Here is a 16,382-nt window from a genome sequence, read left to right as displayed (position 1 = left end):
TGTCGTGTTTCTTAAGAAAAAAATAATATACAAATTAGGTCTTTAAACTCTTCAGATGTAAAGTTATTAGCAACATATTTTGACTCACTTTTTGTCAAATCTTAAATTATTTGTAAGCAACAATTGTTTAATTTTATATTAACATACATTAAAATAATGTTTCTAAAATCGTTTCAGTTGTTCAGGGTGAACGGCTCTCTACCGGCTATAACTGCACTATGCTAGTTTGCCAGATCGGGTTAGCGGATGTATAGTTCCAATGAGACATAATGGGACAATTCCGCTTCAAACCTTTAGGGGGGACCGAATAGTTCTTTAGTTTTGCTTCAACAAAGCTGCAGTCTCTCTGCCTCACTCCGCACCCCCAGAAGAATACTTTGCTGTGACGAGAGCGGACAGCAGCTCAGAAGACTTCAGGCTGCAGCAACTCCAATTCAGTCAGCGTAAGGCCCAGCAAGTGGGTGGGGGGATGTTTGGGCATGCTCAGTGGTATGTTGGCGACGGTCATGATGGGTTCGCTTTCACCTGGAGCCTCTAAGAAAGCTTTCACCCTCATCGGATGATGCTCAGAGACACACCTGGCATAGTCGCCATAGTGCAGACGCAGGACTTCCTTGTGGGCTGAAAACACACACACACACAAGAAAGGATTGAGTATGTTTGTGTCAGGCCAGTATGTGGCATGTGTGAATTGTCAGCAGTGTGACACTTTTTGTTGGACAGAGATAACTTCTGGATGGGAGGTGTCAGAATATCATCAAACCACACAAACAAGGGAAGGGAAGAGAAACAGGCAGACAAACAGATGGCATAAAGAGAGACACCAAGGTAGGGTAACAGTCATACACAGGCCCACCAATGGGAAACAAATGGGATTTGAAATCTGTTTTTAAAAAAGGTTGAGAGGCCTTTCCTGCTTAACAACCACCTGTTTGTTTCCTTTCTGCCTCTCCCTGTGACTCTCACCCAGTTTGAGGACTGGATGGACATCTGTTTTGAAGTCCTGGAAAACTCTAAGGATGTCCTGAAAAACTCAGAGATGGACACTGAGCACAGATATGACCCCCTCTATGTCAGCGGGGTGATCACTGCAATGGTGACCATCTCTTCTACTCGCTGCTAAAACAGTTTAACTTTATTTTTACTTCTCTATGTTGTATTTAGTCTCTGCAGATAAAGGCTACAAATCAACCCTGAGATCCATTGAGGACCAGCCTACTCGGTGCTGGGCACTTTATTTTGAATTCCAATTCAACTGACAATATAATTCACCTTTAATAATTTACTGTACTGTTTAAAATTATTTAGCAGACTCATTGCCTAGCTCAGAGACATCAATGTTAATAACAAGTCAGATCAAGTCAATACTGGTGAAAAACAACTTTATTGAAAGCATAAGCCTGCATGTGTCATATCAGCTTGAACACAGAAATATAAAAATGCTAAAATATTAGGATTAAATTATTCATCTTCCATCATATTTAGACTAAATAGATGCTGTCGTCTGATGTCTTCTGGGCTAGATGCCCACATTTCTGGTGCCAGGCCTAATGCAAAGTCAGAAGTGTTCACATCTGACATAGTGGCTTTCAGGTAATCAAACTTGCACTGTGTCCAGCATTTCTTTATGGATAAAGTCAAAGTCATCCTGGAAGACACAAACCTATCATGTAAAAACTTATTTGCATTTATAGTTCACTGTTATAATACATTTAAACAGGCCGCTCCTCCTCTCCCATCCAGAAAATGTCACATTATCTCACAATACAAGATGGGGGGGTTTCAGTAAGCTCAAATGTTTTTTTAAATAATATTCAGGAATTCCATAGTTGTTTCTTGTGGACAACCACAGTGGCGACTCCCTTCACGTCCTTCAGTCTATCACAGTCAAAGTCCACCAGGAGCTTCCTGACCCCGGTCCGCATGGGTGAGAATGAGAGCTTGACAGACACCTTCTGGCCCGGAGATATGTCCCCCCTTAAAAAGAAAAGAGAAAGAATTGTTGATTTTTATTTTATTTACTTATTGAGGTCCTGTCTTGTTAGTGTTGGACAATTTGGATCTGTTGTCAAGGGGTGGCAGTAGCTCAGTCCGTAGGGAGTTGGGTCGGGAAGTTCACCTCCTGGACACTGCCAGGTGCTCTTGAGCAAGGAACCGTACCCTCAGCAGCTGGCCTAGCACTCACTCTGACATCTCTCCCTTTGTGCATGAATAGGTCCTGAGCATTTGTGTGTGTGTGTATTTCAGGCCTGTGTGTTGTGATTTCTAAAAAAACAACGTTAATTGTAATGTCCCCACTGGGGATCAATAAACAGTACAACTGAAATGATCTACTGTGTTAAAATGTTTTGCCAGGATATGTTTTCTAATTCCTTTTTTTGGTTTTTGCAGATGAAAATATTTGTTTTTTGTTGTTTTGTTAGTTTTTTGTGATTTAATGTAATGTTCTGTAATTTCCCATTTTATTGGGATCAATATCTATCTATCTATCTATCTATCTATTTATCTATCTATCTATCTATCTATCTATTTATCCTAATCTAATCCATATTTCAGCCAGAGGTGGACTGTGCCACTAACCTATCTTCAAAATAGGACTAAAAGCATTCATGGTTTCCTCCTGGTGAGTTGAATTTATCCATGCACTCTAAACAAAATGTGTGTTAGCAAGTTATGTAAGTTATGTTATTACTGTCACGTCTTTTTTAATGTATTTTAATCAGCGCTAATCTATCGATTTAGTCTTTTTTTTCCTCTCCCACCTGTTTTCACAGACAAAAAAAAAAAGGTAAAGAACCTTTTTTCACAACAACAGCTAGTTTTCAAACTCAAAATACTCATTCTGATATATTGTGCTTCTGAGCTTCTAAAACTGACTTCCCACTTTTTGGAGGCCAGGCTGCCTTTTTAATTCCAACTTGATCTGTAATTCATGTGGGATGTTTAGACATAGACACAAGCACCATCTTATATTCTAGGGAGCGTGATATATGCTCGTGTGAGGAAATTGTATATTGGCTCTCAGTTATTTGCACATGTACTTACTTAACGTGGACCTCAGTGGCCGACAGGAGGCCAGCCCCCTCCACAGTGAACACGCCGCCCTTCAGAGCAACTGGCAGAGGATTGGTGAAGGAGATGTAGGCTGTTACTTTTTCCCGTACAAAAGCCTTTCCAGGCGCCTGGAAAAAGAGATGACAGTTTAAACTTTAACATAGGTTAAATAATTACAGTGTAGGACATCACAGTTTCAAATCTGGAAACGTTTAAACATCAAAAGACTTCAAACAGATAGAGATGTGGATTAGTTGGGATGAGGTCCTGGTTCTGTCCAAAGAATTTCCAGTAGGGCTACTACCCAACCACAGGAACTGAACTCAGGAACAAAACGTCCATTTTAGATTTGCATCTGGAGAACTGTAGAGTATGCGAATGAGCCCAGAAACAGAGGGAAAAAAATCTTAACCTTGAACCCGTCAGTCAAAATGCAGGCAAGGTTCCCAAATTTCAAAAATTTCAGAAATCCAAGGAGCTTTTTTTTTTTTTTTTTTTGTGATGCATTGTATTTATGAGAGTTGTTAATGCTTCCTTTTGTTGTGAAGCACTTTGTGATCTTCATCTGAGAAAAGTGCTATGCAAATAAATTTGAAGAATTTGCAATGTGAAGAATTGTAGTGTTATATTTTTAAATGTTTATGTTCTGTAATGTTCCAGGATAACAACCTCCCAGAATGATGCATGGGATGTTTCTGCAGTTAAATCTCATATATGAAACATCAAATTCTTGATGACACTAGCTCAACATAAAACTTATTTAACTTGACAATAGGCTAGACCTACAAACTCAAATAATTAATATTTTAATTGTAATCAGTCTTCAACCTTTCCTTTAGACACACGTTGGAGAATGATTCTAAACCTTGTAAGATCCAACTAGGACCTCTGGGCGAGCTCCGTGTGTACCTACCTGTACGAGGAGTTCAGGCATGCTCAGTGGTATGTTGGCGACGGTCATGATGGGTTCGCTTTCACCTGGAGCCTCTAAGAAAGCTTTCACCCTCATCGGATGATGCTCAGAGACACACCTGGCATAGTCGTCATAGTGCAGACGCAGGACTTCCTTGTGGGCTGAATACACACACACACACACACACAGTATTACAACGGAAAATGGTAAATCATGCTGCTACAAATGAGAGCAGGATGAAGTGTTGAGGTAAGACGTAGCGCTGTTGTTTTACAATATGTCTGCACCAGAGAATCCATTTACCTCAGAACTCGGAAGCCAAAGCTGGGAATGACTTCACACCCATGCATTTCATTTACAAGTTGGATTTTCATTGAAAATCACAGGTCAGGGGGCACGTGTCCAATTTTGGCCCCAGAAAATCCAACTTCTGAGTACAAATGGAACGCAACATAGATTGTGTGTTTATTTCTGCCACTAACCTTTGTGAGCGGGTACTGTCACACTGATTGTTTGTCTCTGGCACTCCCCCAGGTGGAGAGAATTATAAGTTACAGCCAAGACCAGCATGGACAGCTTAGCATGAGCATCCTTGCTTCCTTTATTCTCCACCTGCAGGCAGAGAGGATTCATGAGTGGATGAATGGATTGATCACGGTGATGGTATCTCACTGTATGTCCGTAAATCAAACGGAATACAAGAAGAAAATACAGTAGATACACTGGCAGCCCCAGCTTCCCTGTGTATAATGTAATGGAATAAGTTCAGCATTTCATCCATCCAGTTATACAGCTACAGTCTAAGCCCTCCATACCTCAACAACCACATCAAAGTCTGTCCCAAATACAGGCTTAGCATGCTTGATTGACAGCTTGAGTTGTCCTGGTTCTGCGCTCCCATTGGTGGACTCTGTGACCTTGCGTCCCGCCTTCTCGTACACCTCTCTCTCCTTCTTGGAGCCTGTGAAGAAGACATTGGTCCATGACAACTAGCCCTAGCCATGAGTCTAAACAGATGACTGTGAGCAGCCTTACACAAGTTTAACAGTGGAAGTTAACAGAAAGCTGGAGCTTCAGAGCGTCCATCAGTTACATGCTCAATCAGTTGTATGAGTTCTTTTAAATCACATGAAATAAAATCTTACAGTCACAAGATTTAACAGCAGGAGGCTACATAGTGTTGGTGAATGCTTTGTTCTGGACTGATGTACTGTATGCGGTTTTTTTCATATATCTCACCTTAAAAATTAGTCAGCAGAAAAACAGTTTTTTTCCCTCCCGCAAAACAACACAAAATTACTACGTCAAGTGGTGAGGTCGATTTTGTTGTCCTCTCTCTTCTTATAAAGAGAAAAAAGGATTAGAAAATATTAGGTCCATCCAATCCTGAGATTGCACAGAGAGGAAGGAAAGTTCCAGATCCTTATTGAGGAGCAGAGGGATTTAAAGTTGACTTCAGGATCAGTTGGGTCAGGGGCTCAGTTTGATGCTTTGCTAGTCATACAGGAGCCACATACTAAAAAGATTTCCGCAAACTAATTGATGCTGAACAGAGGCTGACAGGTATGGGCATAAACAAGACACCTACAAATTTGACACAAAGAACATTGAACCAAATCAGATTTTTTTTTTGCATGACAGACGAAAGGCAGTGTAAGACTTAATTGACACAACCTGAGGTCGTATTTATCTTTTACCGAGCAAAAAGGTTTGGATGAAAATTTCTGACTCAGTGTGCAAGGATCTTAAGGGTTTAATTCTCTGGCTGCTGTACATGTCTGCAACAAATGGTCCCATTCTTTTTAATTCTTCTTTGTAAGACTTTAGAACTAACCCTCAGGATATTTGTAGTGTAGAGTAACATCGTCTCTGTGGTCGCCGTAAACACTTTTGGTGCTGATGTTCCTCCCCACACCCGACTGGTCCACCTTGATCTGTCACAATAATACCAATCATCATTATCGTTAAGTCTTTTCCAATTCTTTGGTCTTAAAAATGAGTGCAGATTCTTGTGTTTTGGCGCGGGAAAGTCAACACAGAGAGAAACAACACAATCTTCTGAACATAGCCATACTGAGAAATACAGAGATAGTTGTCTTTGTTGTTGTTGGCTGTCTTAATTTGCTTTTGTAGCTTGGATGTAACGGACGTTCATTAATATCAATAAGTTACGCACTAAAGTGTTAACTTGAGCAAATATAAAAGACAGATCAAAAGAAAATGCAATCACCATCTTCCGTCGGCCATCTCGTTGGACAATCCAGTGGATGATGTCAGCGTTCACCTCGGCGAATACAAACGGAGCGTCATACTTTACTCCCAGATTTCCCTCCTTGATGGCCTTCACTGGACACGGACCACAGCAAAACTCACCTAAGGAGTAAAAGTGTATTTTGTCATGGATTTCTTCAAATCATTTCCTGAATCTTTAGATAGTTGAAGCAGTGACAAGCTGCAGGAGCAAGCCTCTGATTTTTGTAATGGTGGTAATTAAGTTTGATTATCAAGCTTTTAGAATACCCCGACCCCCCTTGAATCTAAAATATTACAATAGTATACCACAGGAAGCTAGCACTGACAGTCTTGAGTTTATAGTGATGAAACACAACAGTCAACAAGTAGGATGAACATTCTTTTAGTTTTCAAGGTGGAGAAAGTGAGAAATGTCTTGTAAAACCCAAAGAGAAAGAGAGAAAGATGTGAATAGCAGAGATTTGGTTTAAAATTGAGAACGTACCATCACTCAGTTCTTGAGGGGTGGGATCCAAAACCTGCCAGCCGTCACATCCTTTGGGCAGATCATCTCTCTTCATCCAGGACTCGACCCAACAGTGGAAGTTCCTGAAATCATAAGGAGAGGAGAGGAGAGGATAGTTCATCATATTAGATGACGTGATGTCGTCTACTATATGCTATAAAATCTTTGTTCCTTCCTACCAGCTACTGTCTCTCTTGTTTCTTCCATCTACGCGCTCCAATTTTTCATTCAACAGGATGTCTATAGAGAGATTTCCATCGACATCATGGGCTGAAGAGAAGTTGGTGATGAGGCGTGTTGGGATTCCCAGACAGCGCAATACTGTGAAGATAACACACATCAGCCTGGGACCAGACATTCCTCTCTTCCTACCTACTTTCTCTTCATTCATTTCCTTACTTTTTTAAAATATGGCTTGCCAAATTGGCTTTAATCTGTTGACACTAAGGGTTTAGATTATTGGGGACACACTTTATGCTAAGCTAAGTTAGCCAGCTGCTGACTGCAGTTACACATTACAGTACGAAGTAGTATCAGTCTTCTCATCTGAATATGAATCCTTCAGAGATGTATTCCTTTTTATACCATAAGATCCCATATGGTAAAAAGTGAGATTGCCATGTTTTTTTTGATAAACTGATCCTTTAAATGAGATTTCAGGACGATTGCAAGAAGACGACGTAGAAACCCTTACAGTCATTCCCTGGCTGCAATGACACGCCAAAGCGCAGATGTAGACTGACCAATCAGAGCAGACTGGGCGTACAGAGGGTGAAAACAGTTTGACAACCCATGTCTGCCTGTCACTCTTTTTTTCATGGCCGACCGTTTGTGACAAGTTAGTCTTTCAATGGAATTTGATGCGTTTGAGGACGTTTTTTTGTATCAATGTTGACATTGTATTTCCAGACAGACGGTATGAGAACATAACGGTATTAAACATATTCTAGTAGAAACCTAAAATACAACTATCAACCTGAAAACGAGAAAAACATGTCCCCTTTAAAAACATGCCTTACGCTGTCACTAGCAATTACTCCGGAAAAGCCATTTTCCCTTCATTTTCAGAACTATGACATTCAATCATGCAGCGAGGAAATCTGTTAAAGCCTCACCTGTGCAGGCGACGGCAGCAAAGACCCAGCATTGGCCATATTTGACCCCCCTTGCGCCGGCCTTACTCCACTGTTTAAGAATCGGCACGCTGCCAATCCATCTGTACGGTGGAACTCCATCGGAGTAGGAGTCGTCCCAGCGACCGGTCAACACACCCTTGTCTCCATTAGAGTTCACCTGAACGGGTGAAGGCAACATGTCAATCTAAACGTTCATGTTTATCTTTCTGACAATATATATATATGTAGGAATCGTTTGTTAATGAAACAGTAAGGTTAGTATGATGACAACTCCTTCCTGAAGAGGGTATCTATTGATCTGTTTCTGGGAAGTAGCTATAACACCTAAGGTGTTTACGTCATTTAATTGAGCTTACACAGACAGAGAAAACTAAATGCGGATTTTTTTTTCCTGCTGTCAAACTGTCAGTGTTGTTTTAGCAGCAAAGAGAGTAGAAGAGATGGTCACCATCGCAGTGATGACCCTGCTGACATAGACAGGGTCGTATCTGTGCTCAACGTCCATCTTTGAGTTTTTCAGGGCGTCCTTGGAGTTATCCAGGACTTCAAAACAGATGTCCATCACATAGTCCTCAAACTGTGAGAGAGAGAGTCACAGGGAGATGGAGAGAAAACGTGAGAGAGGAGCAAAGAAAACAGTTGATTGCTGAGCAGGAAAGGCCTCTCAACCTTTTTAAAAAAACACATTTTTAGATCACATTTCAAATTTGTTTCCCTTTGGTCGGTCTGTGTGAGCGTCTGTTACCCCATCTTGCTGTCTCTCTTTATGCAATCTATCACTTTGCCTGTTTCTCTTCCTCTCTGCCCTACCAGTGAGCTGTGAAGAAACAAGTCCTTGTTTGTGTGGTTTGGTTACATTCTGACACCTCCCATTCAGAAGTTATCACCCTCCAACAAACAGATTTCCTGATCCAGCCGATTCCCCCCGAGTCTCCTCTGTCACACTGCTGTGACAATTCACACATGCCACCCACTGGCCCGACATACACAGACATACTCTATCTTTTCACACAGTGTCTGTATGTCTATGTGTGTGTGTTTGGGCCGGGTTTAGCTACATTTGTGGGGACCAAAAACTGTGAATACAGTATACTTATGGGGACCGGACAGCTTTGTGGGGACAAAATGCTGGTCCCCTTAACGTTAAAGGGCTTTTTGAGGAATAAGACTTGATTTTAGGAGTATGGTTAGAGTTAGGTTATGGTTAGGGTAAGGTTAAGGGATAAGGTTAGGCATTTAGGTTTGATGGTTAAGGTTAGGGTAGTGAATGACTGGTCCCCACAAAGATAGCCAGACACGAGTGTGTGTGTGTGTGTGTGTGTGTGTGTGTGTGTGTGTGTGTGTGTGTGTGTGAGAGAGAGAGAGTTACCTGTCCATAATTCCAGGGCTTACTGTTGATGTGATCCCAGCTCCCCATGTAAATGACTCCATATTCATTCATAACATACTCCTGGAGCAGACTCTCATCAGGGAGGTACACTACATCATCTGGTGCACACAAACACACACGCACAACCATGAGTACACTATCCTCTTGTTAATGAAATAACAAACACTAACATTAATTTATTAACAAGTGCTTTTTAAATTAGTTTTTTTTACACAAAGATGGCCTCAATTAGAAAAACATGACATTTAATCTGGTATGTTGAGGATGTTGGTAGTGAGATGCTCCTGTCGTCTGGTTTTGATCTTTTCCCATGGGTGAACCAAACAGCTGACAGGATGAGCATAGAAACCTCCGCTGAATGTAAATATCAAAACATTTGTTTGTTTTTTGTTTCTTGTGGCTGAATCAAGGCATACATAATAAATGAAGTTAGTCTGACCTCTTGGAGAAAGCACATAGCAGAGAGTGTGTTCACGTTGCTTCATGTTTTACCTTTGCACCACGGGTTGAAGAGCAAGTGGAACTTCATTTTGTGGGTCTTCTCTAAAATGGGTCCATCAGGTGACATCATCAACACAACCAGACTGTACTCGCCAATGATAGCATCCGCTGGACTGTACAGAGTCAGCAGTATTTCCTCTTGCACTCCCTGTTGCATAAACCACCACTTGTCTCCGGCCCCACGCTCCTTCTGAACCTTTATCAGCACCTCGTCTTTCTTGCCTGAAGAAAAATACAAAAGTTTATATTGCTTTAGCATCAATTTATCTTCTTGCAGAGTCCGGATCAGAAAATATTGCTGAAAACAGGATGATGAATCAATGTAGCGCAGAGCCAAGACAGCTGTTGTTGCAGCTAACTGTTATCATCTAAAACTTTACTTTATTCTTATACACATTAACGTTTAAAAGTATAGGCTACATATTGGCAGCATCAAAGTGTTGGTTACAGCTCGAGGTGCAAGATGTGTTTTGCGTGAATGTGAATGTTCAGCATGATGAGTGTATAAGCTAACTTGCTATCACTCAGCTAAACTAGCCTTGTTGCGTATCATATCGGCATACATTTACTAGCTTCATCGTTCTGCTGTAGCTATGAATTGGTAGTAAATCTGGTAAAAGTATGTCATTTAAAGGTCAAGAAATACTTGGAAGAAAATAGTATAGAGTGCAGTCTGCAGGACAAGCTAAACTGTTGGTGTATAAGGATTCACTTGACTGTAGCATTAAAACAAGTTATGTTATGTGTTCACATGCATTACTTACTGAATAAATATGTTTTGAATTTCTTATAGTAGCGTTCTTGCTTGGGTATGCCATGCCTTTGTAAATGGGTAATAGCACATTGGGTAAGCATCTAGCCACAGATCTTTTGTGAGCCTGTGGGCTGTACTCACCAAGGTGCAGGACCAGCTCCAAGTGGTGTTTGGGGGGCAGAGACTCAGAGCACTGCAAAGTTATGGAGAAAGATTGACCCCTGCGAACAATCAGGCGCTCCCTATCAATCTCCCTGGTGCGGTGAGCCAAGTTGTTTTCATGACTTCGCAGATCCACATCATTAATCAAACCTAATAGAGACAAAGTTCAATGGGAAATGCTTTCTTGCCAAAAGTTAGTGAGAACATCAATACAACTTTGTACAGCAAGCAGGGGCATAGCACAACATTCTGGGCCCTGTAGAAAGGCATTCTCTATGGGCCCCTCTCCGCATCCACAGCTATTCAGTCTCGCGTCTTTCTGGGCCCTCCACACATTAGGGTAGGGTGACCAGACGTCCCCGGCTTCCGGGGACAGTCCCCGATTTGGGCGACCTGTCCCCGGCTGGATCTGTCCCCGGAAATGTCCCCGGTTTTCACTGTGACTGACAGACCCGAAATTGCAATGAAAGAAAGAAAATACTGACCAAACGTAGCCGATGGTCGCACACCCAACACCCGCGGGCTGAAGGCAGCCAGAGCCAGCGGTGCTCAGAGGTTTTAGAAGCCGTGTGTTACGATGCTAAAATCACTGATTATTTACATGGAGTCTGGTGGGTAGCGAACGCAATTTCGCGGACTTTTAAGTTTTAAAAAGGATCTTAATCTTTAACAGAAAGGTCGACTTCCTTGGAAATCTCTTCCATAATGTTGTCAGACACTTTGAATATTAATCTGAGCCTGTCAGCAGCAAAACGAGCACTTTTATGAACGTAAATACAAGCTGGACAATTATCCTATTAACTTCCATTGCTGCTTGTTTCTGCCGACTGGAGCGATCTCGTTTAATACTGCGACATGTCAGAGGAAAATATGTCCTCAATAGTTTTCATTGTATCTGATTCTCAAGGAGCTGCTGCAGAAACAAGCAAAAGCTGTCAGTAGTTCAGTACATTACAACATTATGAAATAATGAGACTTTCTATCTTGAAATATTAGGACTTTTTATCTTGAAGTATTAGTATTTTTTTCTTGAAATATTAGGACTTTTTATCTTGAAGTATTAGTATTTTTTTATCTTGAAATATTAGGACTTTTTATCTTGAAGTATTAGTATTTTTTATCTTGAAATATTAGGACTTTCTATCTTGAAACATTCTCCTCTGAGGTGTAGTGGAGTGGAGTAGGAAGTAGCAGCAGGGGTGGGTCTAGGATCAGACCTTGGGGGGGGGGCTCAGCCCCTAATGAGAACAGGTCTAGGTCTAATGTCCCCGTTTTAAGTTTTACAAAAGTAAAAACATAACTTATTTTGGAGTTTAATACGCTTCGGAGCTGAAAATGTCCCCGGATTTTGTCTGAGAAATCTGGTCACCTTACATTAGGGCCCTGGGTACTCAGTCCCCTTTCCACCCCAGTCCGACACCCCGGATAGTATGAAGCTACTTCCAGGAGATGCTTAGCTTAGCTTAGGGTTACAGTACGACTGGAAAGAGGACGAATCCACTAGCCTGGGTCTGTCCAACGTTAGCAAGATTTGGCTACCAACACTTCTAAAATTTAAGGATTAAAACATCATATTTTGTTTGTTGAATCAGTCCAAAACCCTCAAAACTCAAAAGTTGTGGCGGTTTAGGGGTTTATGTTATGTGATGAGTTTTGCCGGGCGCAGTTAGTTTCATGGAGTCTTGTTGTCACCATTTTGCTACCAGACCCCAATGAGACATGACCTCTTACATTAATAAGTGAGGTTTAGAGGTGCTAGCAGGCAGGTTTTGTTACATTTAGACAGAGCTAAGGTAGTTGTTTCCCACTGTTTCTGGTCTTTATGCTCTCTCCTAGCTGTGGTTTCATATTTGCAATTTTAATTAGACTTTAATCATCTTGTCATCTACTTCCCTGCAAGAAAGTGTCAAACTATGTGTGCTTAACTGAGAAAACTAAATTAGTTAGAACCATTACTGTAGCTCTGTATTAACTTTTGTTTTTATTTGTTTTTAATTGTAAAATGTAGGGTCCTTTAGCCAGTCTGATCCTTGTCCTAGCTGACCTGTTGCAGGAATTAGGATGGGTCACATCACACCCAAGTGTTGATTCATGCCTCAGCACATTTTTCACAGCTATCATAATCTCCCATACAGTTTGTAATATTGACTACAGAGAGAAAGGGAGCAAGAGATGTAGACGGATAGATAGATAGATAGATAGATAGATAGATAGATAGATAGATAGATAGAGAGATAGATAAATAGAGAAAATCTCTTACCATTGTGGTTGGCCATTGCAGATACTCTTCCTATTCAGGTCTTTTAAAATGTTGCTCCAACTCTTCTTTCATGCTCTGTCTCCATCACAGTTCAGTATTTATACACACAAGACTGGCCCTCCCACCTCTCTGAGACACACTCACCCCGAAACACTCACATAATCCACCTCAACACTCGCGGTGACCTCTGACATCACTTACCAAAAGTCCTCTGTGGGTGTGCCCTGCTTACACAACCCTGGTGAACTATAATCTACTGATTTGTCTAGATGGATACAATTTTGCCATTTTTTTTTGTGACGCTCACCATGAATTTCAAACAATGTATTTCAATGAGAAATTAATATGTGCTTGCACCATGTGTTCTTTATATCAGTCGGGCTTGCAGCAGATAACCTGAGAAAAATAACAACTACCATGATAACTTGTAGTAGATTAATGTTGATTAAAGCAGTGGTTACAGTCCTAAAAATTCTAAAAACAACAAAGTAATATAGCTTATCTGCTTGTCTATTTTACAAACTGGCGTGAGCCTGGGTTGTGATGCAGGTGTGACTGTGTTTGCAGTGTGTGAGTTGATAGTTTAAACCAAATTGTGTTATCGCTTCTGACACTAGGGTCTTTGTTGCTTATCCTATGCTTGAGAGGGAGAAGTGTGACACTGAATAAACCCTCAACACTGTTCCAGCACAGTGGAGGGGTACCATCCCTTTAGTTCTTCTCTTATCTGACTCTCTCTCTCTCTTAAAAGGTCCAATGGCATGAATCTTTGAGGGTTAACATAATTATATGTTCGCCCAACCTGCCCATGGTCCCTCAATAGCTAGAAATGGTGATAGGTGTGAGATGGGCCGATCTGGAATCTTGCCCCTTATGAGGTCATAAGGGGTAAGGTTTCCTCATTCTTTCTGCTTAGCCCGCCCAGAGAATTTGGCCCTTCCATGAGAGAGAAACATCATCTTTTCAAACGAGCAAGGTGGTAGTTAGGCAAGACCACACCCCTATTCTCCACCTTTCCCCCCCTTCTCACCTTAAAAGCTACAGACTCAGAAATGGCACATACTAAGGAACGCTCATTGTGGGACTGGCTCTAGTGGCCATAATTCTGCACCAAGGCTGAATTTTTCTGAAAAATACTTCATATATGGTATTTGGGAACCACTTAGGTCTTTATAAAAGCATCCAAAGAGCACCATGTCATAGGACCTTTAATAAAGAAATTATAAAATTTGAGCAAGTCTTAGGTTTTGAGCCTTCTCTAATTTCACGACTTAGTTTGACTTCATTATATTCACCCATTCATTTAGTTGTATCACTGAAAAAATCGGAGAGATGGTTGGCGTTTTAAAAGGCTGCAACAATGCCAGTTCTGCTTTGCATTCTGCAAGTAGGGCAATTTCAACATAATGACCTATGACTAGCTTCCAGTTGTTATTCAATAGAATATGATGTAACCATTTACAAGGTAAAACTATTGCAATTTAGCCAGCTCCTATTCATGCTGTTGCCTGTTTGAGTTTCTCTGGCAATACTGGCCTGTCATTTCATGCAGAAACCACTTACCCACTCCCATCACCTCAGCCGCCCACAGTTACCTGCTTCCCAATTCCCTGTCAAGCCAACACCTTGTTTACACAGAGTTTTGTGTTGTGGTCCTAATTCTGTATTGGAAACGCATGGAAAAGTCCCTCTTTCTGGACCGATGTAAATGGCATGCAAAGATGGGAGAAATAATATTTTGGTGTTTTTACCACCCAGTGTTATGGAATACATGCATGGAGCATTTACCTAGACAAAAAACAAGACTGTATATACAGTAAATGTAATAATGAAGTCTTCCACTTTTATTCATCTTTGATTTAGATGGTATGGCCATGTTAACCTTAGGGCCTTTTATCACAATAACATTACTCAAATTCACAATATGTCTATAACTAGTTTTTAAATTTTTACAATTACACAATTTGACTATAAACATACACACTGCATTAAATGAAATAGCCTGTTAGCTAATTCACTATGCTATCTTCCTGTGGCAGGAAGTAGCCTACTCAAGTCAAATTCCGGGCCGAAGAAAGACGGGAAGAGGAGTTTTTGAACACATAGTAGATCACTTAGGTTCCTACAGGGATGCATTTAAGGACTTTTGGTTGACTTGCATACGTACACAGAGCTATGGTGAAACGAGGGGAGCTTGTATCATACTCCCAATCTGACGCGTACATAGACACCTGCGGACGCCACAGTCACATATTAGTTCTGATTAAACTATAAACCACACCTGCAGCTCTATACTATAAACTGTATAAAAAGAAGTACTATGCGTCCATAGTTTCTGCAGCTGTCCGCGAATGCTTCCGATTGAAGTTGTGACAGTCCATCTCCACCCATGCTCTGCCAGATCATTTAGTTTGCATCTACCTAGTTTGGTCGGCCTTTATTCTTCCTGCCTGATTCTTACTGCCAGACCCACAGATTGACTGTTCTCTAACCTGGATACATTTGCCTCTTCTTGTCTCACATTTCCACACCTATCTCCACAGTGCTGCTAAGCACGAAGGTCTGGCTAGTCCACACATTCTAGGACAGGAGAACACTGTCTTCCTCGCTGTTTGACTCTAATAAACATTAACTTTATCTTAATCTGTTGGCCTCCTTATTGCACTTTTGGGTTCAAGCCTGCTGTTTTTCACAGACCGGACAATCAGGAATTCTCCCGGTGCTCCTAATTAGCCAATCTGTGGTGTGACTCGAGAGCTAACTGCATCGTGTTGCATGTATCAGTGCCCGCAGATAGCTGGTGATGGTTGCTGTATTGTCTTGTTCAGGACAGGAAACAGATAGATAATGAGGTCACACACACACACACACACACACACACACACAATGAGAACATTACACTAAATAGCAAAGGTGATAAACTCAAGCAGCTACACATAGACAGACAGTAATGTACAGTGACTCATTAGGTGTTTTATTGGAGGCTACACAAACTCACACACTTTCACTGATGAAGTGACATACCATAGACCAAAGATGGGGACTCTAGTTTGAGACTTAGACTTGAGTCACACTTACAATAATTTGCACACACAGTGACTTCAGACTTGACTTGAGACTCGAGATGGGGGACTCGTGAACAGTCTCTGTTTTTAGGGAAACTGATGAATCTAGGTCTAATGAACGTTATTCCCCTCCCAGCTTAATTTCTAACCTACCTATGTACCATGTAATGTGGCTACTGCCACATGTGAGAGAGGACAACAAACAAACTGTGCCATTCCTCATTAGCTTTGTCTTTAACAACATACATACTGTACATACTGTACATTACAACACACAACATGCCCCAATGGAAAAAAAGCGCTGAATGCAAAATATGTGGACTCTAGCCTAAAGACTTGAGACTTGACTTGGACTTCAGTTCAGAGACTTGGAGCCATATACGTGCCCC

The 16,382-nt window shown here is 41.2% G+C and overlaps 1 protein-coding gene across 2 annotated transcripts; it reads right to left on the bottom strand.

The window, feature by feature from the left end:
- Positions 1-1,806: 1,806 nt before the first annotated feature.
- Positions 1,807-13,169, bottom strand: tgm2l (transglutaminase 2, like). Of its 2 annotated transcripts, none has more exons than XM_034878149.1 (15): positions 12,929-13,169; positions 10,648-10,818; positions 9,744-9,974; positions 9,231-9,349; positions 8,310-8,438; positions 7,841-8,018; positions 6,905-7,046; positions 6,705-6,808; positions 6,192-6,340; positions 5,802-5,895; positions 4,783-4,928; positions 4,450-4,579; positions 3,968-4,128; positions 3,046-3,182; positions 1,807-1,977 (listed from the first exon to the last, which is right to left on the bottom strand). In XM_034878149.1, exons 1-15 carry the CDS (start codon positions 12,942-12,944, stop codon positions 1,815-1,817), a joined length of 2,070 nt encoding a protein of 689 aa, XP_034734040.1. In that variant the 5' UTR covers positions 12,945-13,169; the 3' UTR covers positions 1,807-1,814. The 2 variants fall into 2 exon arrangements, with proteins under 2 accessions (XP_034734040.1, XP_034734039.1); XM_034878148.1 differs by having other exon boundaries at positions 5,802-5,901; positions 6,198-6,340.
- Positions 13,170-16,382: the final 3,213 nt, after the last annotated feature.

Source organism: Etheostoma cragini, chromosome 8 (genome assembly GCF_013103735.1).
Source record: "Etheostoma cragini isolate CJK2018 chromosome 8, CSU_Ecrag_1.0, whole genome shotgun sequence".
Taxonomy (NCBI): domain Eukaryota; kingdom Metazoa; phylum Chordata; class Actinopteri; order Perciformes; family Percidae; genus Etheostoma; species Etheostoma cragini.
Note: the sequence above shows the minus strand (reverse complement) of the source record. Positions and strands in the feature narration are given on the sequence as shown.

Bases quoted from the DNA above. Each gene is read 5' to 3' on its own strand.
- tgm2l (XM_034878149.1), bottom strand. The intron at 6,341-6,704 runs GTACGTTCTCAA...TTTACTCCTTAG, and splicing joins CCCTCAAGAACTGAGTGATG to GTGAGTTTTGCTGTGGTCCG. The intron at 4,580-4,782 runs GTATGGAGGGCT...CTCTGCCTGCAG, and splicing joins ACTTTGATGTGGTTGTTGAG to GTGGAGAATAAAGGAAGCAA.